Here is a 13,246-nt window from a genome sequence, read left to right as displayed (position 1 = left end):
TGCATGTTATGATCTTTCATTTATTTCTGTTATAAGGAAAATACAACAGTATTCCATAAAAGCAGAGGTGGAGAATCCATAGGGCTTTGCCCAATAGTAATCATAACAGAGCACTGAATCCTGGGAAACTCCAGGACTGTATTTACACTGTGCAATAACAGAAACCTCAATGGTTAAAGCAGATAAAACAGACACACGCAGTTCCCTTTCCATCATTATGTCTATAGAAAGAAATTCAAAGAAACTACACCAGTCTCTTTCCACTCGGTCTCCTCACTCTGGATATCCGTCGAGGACGGTGCAGGGATTCAACCCTCAGTCCATTTTCCACCTGGGATGCATATGATGTGGTAGCCGTCTATTAAAATGTGACATTGCATTTGGTTTTGTGAGGGGAAACAGAGCACACAGTTACAGGCAGCCAATTTGAAAGGTTCATTCAAGTGTACATGATAAAAACTGTATCTCAGACCAGCACCAAATTTATGCAAACGCCGACACATCATAGAGTCTTAAGACAGACTGAAGAAGAAGATGAAGATGCCTTTGAGCAGAGGAACTGTTCTGAGTTACTCTGCCAGACTGAAGTACTGGGGAAAAGCAAAGGGAGGTATGTGTTTGAACTACAGCCAAGTGATATGGTCTCCTCATAAAGAGCGCGCGCACACACACACACCCACCCACCCACACACACACACAGAAGTCTCTCCTCTAAACAGAGTGCAAAGCCTAAGAAGTCTTGCTCTCGCCATTAAACATAAGATCTGAAGATTCACTGCAGTTTAGAAGTTCACGCATCTTACATCTTATTTCATCCATTTCAGAACAAACCTGTCAGTAAAGACACAGGTTTCTTAAACTAATGCAGAGTTCAACGTGAAAGCAGGAAAAAAGAGATAAAACATAAAACAATACACAGAAAAACAGACAGGATAGACAGAGTGATAGAAAGAATGATCAAACGAAAGATTGATTGATAGATAGATGATAGACAAAGAAATACATAGAGCAAAAGATAGGACACAAGGTAATGGATAGAATGATAGAATAATAGACAAAACAATCGATAAAATTATAGAACGACAGATAGAACAATAGCTAGATAGAATGATAGATAAAACGATAGATAGAACGATAAAATGATAGAAAGAACGATAGATAGAACGATAGAAAGATAGAATGATAGATAGATATAATGATAGATCGATAGACAGATAGATAGATAGATAGATCGATAGATAGATAGATGTCTCTTTGGAGGGAAAACTATGTAGATGCTGTTCCAAAATGCAAAAGCGTCACAGCCTGGGGATATCAAAAGTATTTAGAAATATATATCTACAACATTATGACATACAGACAACCAAGCTTAAAAAAAAATTACAAATATTAAAAATAAAAAGATAAATGATGGCCTCTCTGCCCTTTTCTTATGTCCCCTCTCCCACTCGGCCGTCACCCTCCCCCCTTAACACATCATATTAAATAAGGCACAAATTTACACGAACAATTAAAATTTGGCTAGTTATTGTTCATCTATTTACACAAAACAGTTGTAGTGTTAATATCGATACATTTTTACATAATATATGAATAACTCAGGACAAAAGTAAGAAATCTTTTTGTTCTGGACTCTTGTGCCGTGTCCTATCCAGGTGCGACCTGTTTCAGTATGTCAAACTGCTTCATGGCAGAGCCAGTGATGATTGTGGAGCACAAGTTTAGACCAGTCAGATTTCACTGTGGGCAGGGCTTTATATAACAGAACACAAAGTTGTCACGGATGATTCAAGACAAAAACTTAAGATTTACATAGAAGAGATCATTTTATTGGTTTATCACGCCTGGATAGGACACCATGTTTGATGTTTCCACTGAAAAGAGATTCAAAAATTTTGATTCACTTTCACCTATGATTTTAACAGAGGAGACAAAGGGTAAATACTGGAGCACCTCACACTGATTCTGCAGCTTATAGACAAGAATACATTCTTCTTAGGTATATACATACATCTCCTTTATAACACCAAGACTGATTCACCTCACTTGGGCCGATCTGTTTCTCTAGCCATATTTAATCATCTGAATTTGAACTTTACTGAGTTTGAGTTGTTATAACTAAATTACACTGGAGTTACAGAATATGGTGGAGATTATTGCTTATGGATTTTACAGAGATCACTTCAAGTTGTGTGGGCATTTCAACAGCACATCTGCTTTCAAAATAAGGCGAAGGAACTTGAGGGGGTCAAACCATTTCAGTAATCTAGATACATACACTGGGTATGTATATGTACACACACATACATATATATTTATATATATATAAATATATATACACACACACACACACACATGCATGCATATATACACATTTCTAATTGGAATCAGCACAGTTCATCAACTCTACATCAACAGAATAGTTAAGCCAAAGCAAGAAATATCAGAATATCAAACAAGGCGTATACACACTTGTTCGGATAAAAGTTCAGGTAAAGGTAGGTTTGGATCATTGACACCTGTTTAGACAGTCCAAAGTAACACCGTCAAGCCACACACATTTATCACTGTGGCAGCCAAAATCTAGGTGGACTCCTGTAACAACTCCTCTCCTAATGGCCAATAGCTGAGCAATACCAATATGGTACAAATATATTCAGGAAACTGAGAAAAACAAGTCATAGTTCAATTGTAAAGTCGACAACACTGGCAGCCAATCTCCAGAGGATTTCTTTCCCATAAAGGCAAGTTTTTCATCCAGTCTTTTAATTGTTTATGACCACAATCAGTTCTGAGAGGTTGAGTGGACTTTTACGAAAAACCACAGGCTTTTCTTCTCCGTCGTTCAGTAGTTGAAGTTCCCTGCCTGGTTGACAGGCGAGCTAGCAGGGATGAACAGTGGTTTGGGTGGGACGTCGGGCTTGAGCGAGGCTGTCCGACGGACAATAGCTCCACGGTGGACTTCTGGCTGCTCGTTGTAGCTATGTTGGCGAGATACGTATCCATTAGGGATGAGTGGATGCCATACGTCGCAACCTGAACTGCTGCCATTAGAGTTCATTCGAGAGAGCAGGAGGGGCTGATGGGCGCTGCGCTGGTTGAAGCTGTGCTGCCGTGGCACCACACCCCCACTGGGCATCTTGGGAGTGGTTATCAGAGAGTGCCGTTGAGACGGGTGACGGGACACTCTCTCAAGAGTAGATTGATGATGGGGAGGAATCTCTGGTGGGACATCCATGCGGCGAGTTAGACTATCCCGAGGAAGCGTGGAGGAACTGTAATATGGTGCAGATTCTGTTTCTGGGATCTGCGGCTGTACGCGGTTTGCAAACGCCATCTGACCGGCGTTGGCTGACATGGACGAGGTGAGGACAGTGGGACTCTTGCCTGTAGCCACATTGATTTCATGGATGTGTTTCAGAAGCTCGTCGAGCGAGGTCACATCCACTATCTTGTGTGGGTAGCAGTGGTATGGCTGGCTTGCCACACGCTCCGCATTGTGGACTTTGCGTTCCTCCATGTGTGCTGAGCTACCTAATACTTGTCCGTTAGTCAGTCCTTGGGAGAAGGGGAAAATCTGATGCTGCATTCCAGTGGTTGGCCGACATGCTCCCATGTTATGGGACTTGGGTTCTTTAGCGTTATTACAGTTTTGATTCTTCTCCCATTGGTTCTTGAAGGCCTTCATACTCTTGATTGGGAGCTCTGGCGTCGAATCAGGTGTGGGAAGCCCAGAGAGCTCTGCAGAGTGATGATGATGTGGGTGAATGAGTTCTGTCATGGCAGCATGATGGGCATTCCTGCGATGCGCCTGCTCTTTTCCATTCGCAAAGAAAGGGTTGTAGAGTTTGGGTGAAGATACCTCCAGCTTCTCGTCTTTGTTTTGGGTCTCTAGCAAGCCGTTTAACTTGGCCAGGCTGCGCAGGGATAGGGCATGTGGGATTGGTGCTTCTGGATCTTTCGACAGCCTTTTGGTCTTGTTCACGTTGTGGTTGCAGTAACAGGAAACAAGGAATCCGGAGAGGAAAGCTCCCAGGACAAACGCCACCAGGACACACGCAATGAGCAGAGTGTAGTGAACACTGTGGTTGGACTTATCTACCTCAGGGGGTCGGCGCACTCCTGCAGAGAGGGGAAGAGAGTGAGATGAGTGCACTGTAAAGACACAGTGAGGTGCCAGTTAGGTTAGCTTTTAACAGTGTGAGAGTCTAGAGTTCTTTTGCAGACTTCTATTCATGTTAGAAACTGCTGACAAACAAAGCAGAGCGCTGGCTGAGCAGGCTGTTCAGAATCAATCTGCAAATGCTCACTGGTTCAACATCAAATAGTGCTAGAGCCTCAAGAACAATTGCTAATGGTCTTGTAGGGAGCTAAGTGGTTCTCTCATTAGCCACAGTCTCAAGAGCAGCAGAACTAGGTGCTTGACTCACAGCTGATTGTGCTGTTCTACACTGAGCTGCATATGGCATTAAGGTGGTGCGAAAATGATATGGAGATGTTTTCAGTGACTGCAAATTAAAATGAATGCACAGACCACCTTACGGTCTTAATGAGCTGAGGGTAGAGGTGATTTCGCTAACATGTGCATGCTCAGATAATTAGTAACTCCCACTGCCATCTGCGCAGTCAGCCTTTCCTTGTTTTTCTCATTTTTCTGTTCTTCTTCCCATTTCTTCTTTATTTATAAGAGAGGCAGTAAACTGAAAAAACTGCTGTTAGAGATGTTTTACATCTAGAGGTATTGTACAATTAGCTATAAGCTGCTTTGGTAAAAAAATAAAAATAAAAAAAAAGTGTCATCTTAGAAATTAAATGGTATGTCTTAATTATTTTAATCCAACAGAGACCCCATGAAATCACTTGATGAGCAGATTCCTTTACAGTGTTAATGTATTGGAACTGGAAATTTGGACAGGACATGTAAAATGCCTCGTCTTACTTTTGTAAAAGCAGCCAATGGTTTATTTATACACATCCCAGGCATGAAAGTGAAGAGAAGTGAAAGAAAGCAAGATGGATAGACCGATAGATGTATACAAAGATGAAAATAAATGAACAAATAATACAGCTAGATAACTAATAAAGCTAGTAAAGTTAAAGCTAGAAAAAAAATATTAACTAAATAAATGCGTATAACTTGCTAATCAAAGCTAACATACAGGAAGTGAATTCTATTCCCTATTTTAAAATAATACAAAGATATTAATGGACAAGTTTCAAAAATCTGTTTATTACAACATTTGGTGCACACTGTAGAGAGCCAAAACTAAAGATAGCTTAAAAGATATTATTAGCTGCTTAAGACGTTTGGCAAGGCCAACAAAGTCTTGCTGATGCTCACGTCAGCGAACAGCAATAGCAACACAACACAGTGTAAGAACAGAGTGGGTGGACCACCGTTTGTGAGTTATCGAGTTAGGGTGAGAGCGAGAGAGACGCTATTGTGCTTTTTCTAGCTGTTGCAAGCAAAAATACAACTATGAATGCATAATAACTATGTGAGAAAAACAAGGATAATCTTCCTTCAGGCATAAATACAAACACATTAGCAGAACTAGCAACTGTGGATTGCTAGCTATAGCAGGAAGAAAGCTTCCCGCCAACTCAGTTCTCTCCTGTAAAAATGTTTCTGTTTATAGATGCAAATCAGAATGAGTTATAGCGAAGTAAACTTCTAAAAGAGTAGCCCAGTGCGCAAGCGCATACATCTCCAGTCTCAGAGAATAGTTACTGGAAGAATTAACCTTTTTTTTTCTTTCTGAGGCATCATAATTTACATGTTTAATGTTTAAATACAACAGAATCAATCTTCTAATACACCTGCTGGAGTTTGCCTTATTTTCTTGCAAGCTATAACAGACTTATGTGCAAATATACCGGAAGATGTTCTGAATAATAGAAGGGACCTTTATTTTCCTCTGACTCATCCGTCTGCTTTCTGCTGGTCTATAAACTGAGGTCTTTGGCCCCTGGGAAGCACTGAGGGCCAACATATGCTACGCGATGGGTGACTCACAAACACACACTTTTGGTGTCACAACAGGTTTGTAGTCCTCTTTCATGACTCAGTAGCTTTTTGTACAGTACACTAATCCAAAGGTAATTAAAAAAAATAGATCTAAAATCTTATTAACTCATCAGTATCAAAATAAAATAATAAGCTGAATGTATGCTAAGACTTTATAGCACTACAGTTTATATTAAAGCTAACAACGGAATAGCAGTGTTTTCACTGACATAAAAACGGAAAATAAATAAATAAATGCATAGATAAACTTTAAATGTCATTTAAAGATATATTTAAATGTATATCTTTAAATACTTTAAATATATATCTAGTTGACTTTGTAATTGGGTTGGTTATTTTCAGAGCCATGCAAACAAGATAATCATCAGTTTAAAAAAAAAAAAAAAACTATATATTGTAAGAGTTTTTGGCTGCCGGCTTATCTCCCTTTTAAAAACTCTTGGCAAAACGGAGGCTAAATATAGCATAAATACGTGAAGAACAGGGACAGGAATTATACAGACCTAATTTTGCCAAAAGACAATCAAACAAAGAATTTTAAAAAGACAGAAAGAGAGAAAGACGGAAAGAAAGAAAGCAGAAGGAAAGAGGACAGAGAAAGATTGAAAACAGAAGGGAGTGAAAGAGAAACAAAAAAAAGAACAATTTTTTTTTTTTTTTATCATTGAAAAAATTAAATATAAATTAATTAAATATACATATAAAACCAAATACATGGAAAATAAAAACAAACAAATTAGTAACAAATGAAAGAAAGTAAAATAAATGGTAGTACTGAAAGTATGAGAGTGGGAGTGGAAGAGAGGAGAGGGAGGTGCTTTCACTTTCTCCTGGCTGTGTATTGTATACTGTATGCCTCTGTCAAAAATCCAATAACTCCTCATTGACTCAAAGAAAGAGAATGAGCATGAAGAGGAGGAAAAAAGGGATAGAGTGAACTGAGGAAGATGACTTTTGTAAAAAAAAAAAAAAAAAAGAATGACAGATTTCTTGAGAAAGGAGAGGAGAGGAAAAAAATGAATGGTACTGAGAGTCAGAGAGTGGGTGAGAAGAAAAGAGGTTGATAGAATGAAGTGGTGGAGAGAAATGAGTGACAGATTTTCAGTGGTGAAAACTGTAAGTCTTTCAATCTTTCTTTCGGCTGTGTGAGGGATTGTGTAGGCCTCTGTCAAACCCCTAGTAACTCCTTCTCAAAGAACTGGAGAGTGGGAGAAAGAAGTGCGAGAGACGTCCATAAAAATCTGAAGGGCAAAAAAAGTGTGTTTAATTGAAAGCAGACTTGTGAGCAATCTCTCAAAGCTCTGCTAAAATATAAGCGTGTATATACTAGGGCTGCCAAAGTTAACATGTTCATTTAAGATAAAAGAAATGGAGTAAAATTTGGTTATCACCATTTATATAATAATGACATTAAAACAGCTTCTGTTTTGGCCTCAGATGAAATTATTTGAACCTTAGCAAGAGCAGTAGAACAAGTCTCCATGTTCGGAAAACACGTAATCTCAGTCAGGCTTGTTTATCTGTAAAACATGGAGAAACTTGCCGGACAAAAGCCTTTTTAATGGAAAATTCATATATAAATTACTTTTAGATGGGACTTTTATCAAAAGCCATTAGGATGGCAGAACTGTATTATTAGTGAAGCTCAACAAGTATGAAATATCACCTATGAGTATAACATCATTAAATGAACTGCTGTGGGCTAGTGGTAAAAACATGAGAAATATTATTAGATATCTTATTCTGTAAAGGGATCCTTCACCCAAATATGTGAATTCTGTCATCATTTATTCACCTTTATGTTGTTCCAATCCAAACCCATATGACTTGACATAAATGGAAAGTTTTTGTTCAAATTCTTACACCAATAACAAAATACTAATTGTTTAATAAACAATAACAACTTTTTTGGGTGAACGATCCCTTTAACATTTTCACACACAAACCCTGGTTTCTTTAAATGCTTTGTTGGTGCCTATCCTTTTCTCCCGCTTTCTCTGTGTGTCTGATTGCCTGTGAAAGGCTCGGGAATGGAACATTTTATGCACCATAAATTTGATATCACTGAATAGATCAGGCCCATTTGGTGATGGTGGGATCCTTGGAGTCTCAGAGCTTCAAGGGCTATACTGTTATTCAGTTTATGCTCTTTATCTCAGAACAAAGGTGAGAAGAAAACAGCCTTTTCCTGGGGGACTATATCTATGTCTTTAGCTTTTCTTTTTTGGATTTGTGCTTAATAGGAGGAGGAATCTCATCTGTAAGGAGACTACACTGTTAGGGCATATTCTCTGGCAGCTATGGTTCCTTGAAGAACCTTTATCATCTGTAGAATCTTTCCATCACACATTTGATATGATAATGGATATTGAAGTTATTAAAATGTTCATAACCCTAAGAAATAAATGGTTTCATCACAATGGAAACCCCCTTTTATTTTAAGTATATTGGCCAATCACTCACTTGGTGTTTTTAGGAGAAGGTAATAATTAGTTGTGTTAGGCTCATGGCTTTCCAGGGCGTTCAATAGTCTTGCCTCTTGATAACCCAATTACATCTAGTGTTTCGGCACTGATGTGAAAGCAGCAATGCTGTCATAAATAATCTTTCTCGAGGTGCATGTGGAATAAGCAGGACATGCCGAGACCCTGAAGCTGGGAATAGTGTTGTTGTAATCACACAGATGGGTTTTGGTATTGCTTTTTTTATTCCAAGAGGTTCTTTAGTAGCGTAGTACTAGTTGGCATTTAAACATTTTAAATTGTGAAAAGCTTTTCATTTAATTTGTATACTATCAAGTGGATTGGAAATGATCATCCTTTCAGAAATAGTGAAGAATATCTGTGGGGTCTTGGCTGAGAAGCTTTTAGAAATTCACTGCTGAACAATGTTGCATTGTCTGTAGAACTTTATAGACGGCTTTATAGAGGGCTATGAGAAGTTGAAATCAAGCCCTTTTGTATCTAGCTCAACACAAGCAAATGCCAAAATGGGAGCAAATTAATTCAGTCAAAAGGTGACTGCCATCATCTGATCTCCACACAGAAGTGCGAAATCCGCCGGAAAATTAAACATGGATGAGTATTACTTTACCTCATGATAGAATATAATTGACAATATGAGCAGGCACACAGAGAACAGCAAACAAAAGTAAATAATTGAGCACGCCTGAATCGGTGAACGCAGGAAATGAGAAAATATTCTGTCTGAATATATTTGCATTTTCAGCTCAGCGCTCTTGTCCCCTTAATGCATAATTTGATAGATTCTGCAGAAGCTTTTATAAAGTCATTTTTCTGGCAAGTAAATGGTTTGACATGAGAAATTGACACGAAAATAGCATTATTAACATATTTGGACATTAGCATCCTTCTTGAAATACAGTATAGTGATTATATACAAATAATAATATCAAGTCCTTTTCACATGACTCGCATCAGGGCTCGATCTTAATAGAAGCGTACGTGCCGTTTTTTACCTTCACCTGGTAACGATGTGGATAAAGTCATGGCACAGAGACATTAAGAGGTTGCTATTATATAGTTGATCATATATAAACCATAAATTGTTACAAAATATGTTAACATGCGTATGAGCTCAGAACAAAAAAAGTCCAAGCAATTGTTTCGATTGGCTAACATTATTATTTTATTACTATATAAAATTGAAAAAAAAAAAAAAAAAAAAAACACTAAAAGGCATTTTATATCATATATAAATAAATCAATGTTAAATAATATAACAAATCATGTTTCCCCCCCCCCCTCAAATTCCACATTCCTTTGGGGTTGCTGTATAACTAATTTCTGTGACATGTAACGATCCCTCATATAAACTGTCCAGTAATCATTGACTGTGCCTGGAAAGGTTAGCAGTGAACAAGTTTGAGTGTTGCACCATCAGACAGTATCAGGGGGAACGCTGTAGATTTCAATGCACCGGATAAGGTTGATGCGAATCATGTGAAAGGACCTTTAGAATCCACAAAAGTCAACACATTTTACAGAACATAACATTTCAAAACATCATGCATAATATGATGCATCATGCATTCAGAACCAAATAAAGCAGGTATCTGATAAGAGAGCGACTCTTCTCTTCAGCAAACTGAAGATGCGCTTTCAATCGAGAGCTGACGTTAGATTCATGCAGCGGATTCACCCATACTTTCTGACACACCACACAAGCAGATAGGGAAAGAAATGCGAAAACTCAATGGAAGCCAGCGGCATCTCAAACTAGAGATCTTACGACCCTAGAGAAGCAAACAAGCATGCGGGAAACAATCGAACTCGCTACAGCCTCACTCTGAAGCCTGAGCTGCTCAAGTATCCTAATCCTTAGAAGAAAATTATGAACTATAAGACAAAAAAAGAAAGAGAGAGAGAGAGAGAGAGAGAAAGAGGCAACAGACAGTTCTAGAAGAACTAAAAAAGCTGAAGGCCATAATCCTAAAGTCGGACTACAGAGCTCAGGCTTTACGAGATTCTAAACTAAACCCAGAGGAGGAAAATAAGAGAGGCTTTAGAACTTAAGAAGGTGAAGCATTAGTCTGAAAAAACAGGCAGGTTAACAGAACACTACATCTCTCCAGTCAGAAGTACCGGAGGAAGAGAGGGAAGGGGCAAGGAAAAGGAGAGGGGGGCAGAGGGTTTTAGGGAGCGCATTATATGGATCCGATTCCGCATGAGCCCACAGTTCTTTAGAAATAACTAGTGTGTGTGCACTATTTAATAGCCTGTGTGTCGAGTCTGCATGTGTCAGGGCATGTGCTGGCTTGATATAAAGAGAATTTTTCAGAGAAAACGGGATCTATTTTATTGTGACCTTTGGTGATGGACATTATTACCTGGCTCTGGCTACACGGGCGGCAGGCTGACTGTGACATTTACAAGTGAAACACTTTAATGAGAAGGACGTCACTTTGCTCTTTTCGGGAGCAGAGCTCCTAGAAAGTCGATTAAAGCAGTTACCACACCTGCGTGTGCAGAGCCTAGTTTTGGTGTGTGATTGGAATCAAAATCAGCAGATTTCTCACTCCGTCCTTTTCCATTATCCTTCCACTTTCACGATGTGGAAGCCTCGATGTCTTCCACCCAATTTCAACATGTTTCCATCTCTCGCCGACTCCCTAAACCTCAGGCTCTCTCTTTGTTTCTCCCCCTGCCTTGGTATTAATAGCCTCTCTGCAGGACTGGATGCGTCTTCAGCCTGGAGTTCAGCCGGAGTTCATTGTCAGTTCATCTTCGACTGTGTTTTAATGAGTTTCAGAATTCGCCCACCCCCTCATGGCAGTCCGTTCCCCAACACTCACGCAAATTATCAGGGGGCCAGAGTTCCTGCCATCATAGCACTTATTGGAGTGTGTGAATGACCTGCGAGAAGGTGTGTTTAAAATAACATTAACAAGCGGATGGACTCGGCAGCCGCCGCCTCAGAACAAGTAGAGATTTAGCTTCAGCAGACATCATTATCGCTCTCATTTTATATATATATACGCATACTTAAGTCAACAGTATCTAAAGCCGTAGGAATGGAATGGATCACTTGACTCTGACCCTGTGCACTAAAATAAACTGTGCTGATGCAGATTGTAAATAAAAGAAAAGACTGAAACATTAGAAATTACATTTTAACTAACAGCTCATATAATGGAGATCTAGCTATGAGTTTTAATTTGGTAAATTAAATTACTGACAAAAAAATATATTTTTTTCGTAATGAGGACAGCACGGAAATATCACAAAGATTTTTAATATACAACAAATATATTTTAAAGATAAAGTTTACAAAAATATAAAAGAAGAAAGAAAACTCAGACACTAATAATTTTTTTGAAGAGGAAAAATCTATGTAACTCTTTTGAATGATCCAATAAAAGTCTATAATGCTGCCGAATAAACCACTTGAGCTGAAGTTGAATGATGAATGAACACCGGTAAACTGAAGTGCTTTTCTAACGGGATTAATTAACTCACCCAAACGCATCCTATAAATAAGATTAATCCAAATAACATAATATTACAGCTTGCATCTGCACAAAATGACAAAAAGAGCACCTGAAGAACTTGTACTGTAAGTCACATTGTGAATACGCTCTTTCTGTAACAACACGCTTAAAACACTGACAATGAATAAAGCATAAAGGTATAATTATAACTGTGTACTCGTAAAATTATTTCAGTTTTATATTTCTTATAAATTTAAATACACGTTTAAGTTAACATACAGAATGTTTGAATATTTTTTTTTATAAATGAATGAATACAACATGCCAAAACATTGAACAAACAGAATAAATTGAAGAATATTTTCATTAAAAGAAAGTGTGGCAAACTATCTATTCAGCACTACTTTCATACTCTGGTCTGAAATGTCAAAAGCAGATATAGGATACAAATATGGAACTTTAGCTTGAACTGAAAGCAGCTGTTGTAAAGTTTTAATTTAATCAGCTAGACTGAATAATGCCACAAAGGCAGGGTGTGAAAAACCATCAGCCCTCTGAGGTTCGCAACAGTCTGTGTGTATTAACACATTACCTCTCAACAACAGGGATATTAAAATCGAGGGACGAGTTGAGATGTGAAGAGAGGGCGATATAAGGTGTGTTGTGACTAAACTGCCGAACCTCTCCGGTCTGCGGGTCGTTTGATTGCATGAGCGTGTGACTGCTCTTGACCGAGCAGCTGAAAAGATGGCATGCTGGAAATTTCTATCAGGCGGCGTCTGCCCTCGGGTCTGTAGTCGCTGCTTATTTATCGACTGCTGGGGCTTCTCATTACAGGCTGAGTGGATGATCATAGCAGCGGGCGCAGGATTTATGATCATTTTGCTGGATTCTAGCGAACTTCAGCCAGGGACACATGAGTGGAATCCAGACAAAGTACCTTTGGAGATGAACTGTAGTGCAGACTTAAATGTATTAAAACAACAAAGTGGACTGCAGACAATTTGTTCTTTTTGTTTGTCTAGTAGAAACAACAGGGAAGGTCGAATGCAGATTGCCTGACTAGGTTTTTTTAGGAAAGATAATTTGTTTGCATCTTCAAGTCATGTGTATGAATGTGCACTTTACTTAGATTCTTTGGGATTCTTTATATTTTTGTTTCTTTGTGAGTGTATCTTGTTTAGTGCGCAGCTGTGGGGTCATGCGGCGGAATCCAATACAGCGCTAGAAAAGTTTAAATTTGGGATAAGGGAAGCTAGAAGACAGAC

The 13,246-nt window shown here is 38.7% G+C and overlaps 1 protein-coding gene across 6 annotated transcripts in view; it reads right to left on the bottom strand.

The window, feature by feature from the left end:
* The window catches only part of sema6e (sema domain, transmembrane domain (TM), and cytoplasmic domain, (semaphorin) 6E), a 168,396-nt gene continuing 155,150 nt past the window's right edge, over nucleotides 1-13,246 (bottom strand). For all 6 annotated transcript variants that reach the window (XM_052578290.1, XM_052578288.1, XM_052578289.1 and 3 more), the window contains one exon: nucleotides 1-4,122. In XM_052578290.1, coding sequence (XP_052434250.1) covers nucleotides 2,846-4,122 — 1,277 coding nt within the window. In that variant the 3' untranslated portion in view covers nucleotides 1-2,845. The remainder of the gene's footprint in view (nucleotides 4,123-13,246) is intronic.

This window comes from Carassius gibelio, chromosome B16, assembly GCF_023724105.1.
Source record: "Carassius gibelio isolate Cgi1373 ecotype wild population from Czech Republic chromosome B16, carGib1.2-hapl.c, whole genome shotgun sequence".
Lineage (NCBI taxonomy): Eukaryota > Metazoa > Chordata > Actinopteri > Cypriniformes > Cyprinidae > Carassius > Carassius gibelio.
This window is presented reverse-complemented; position numbering and strand designations above follow the sequence as displayed.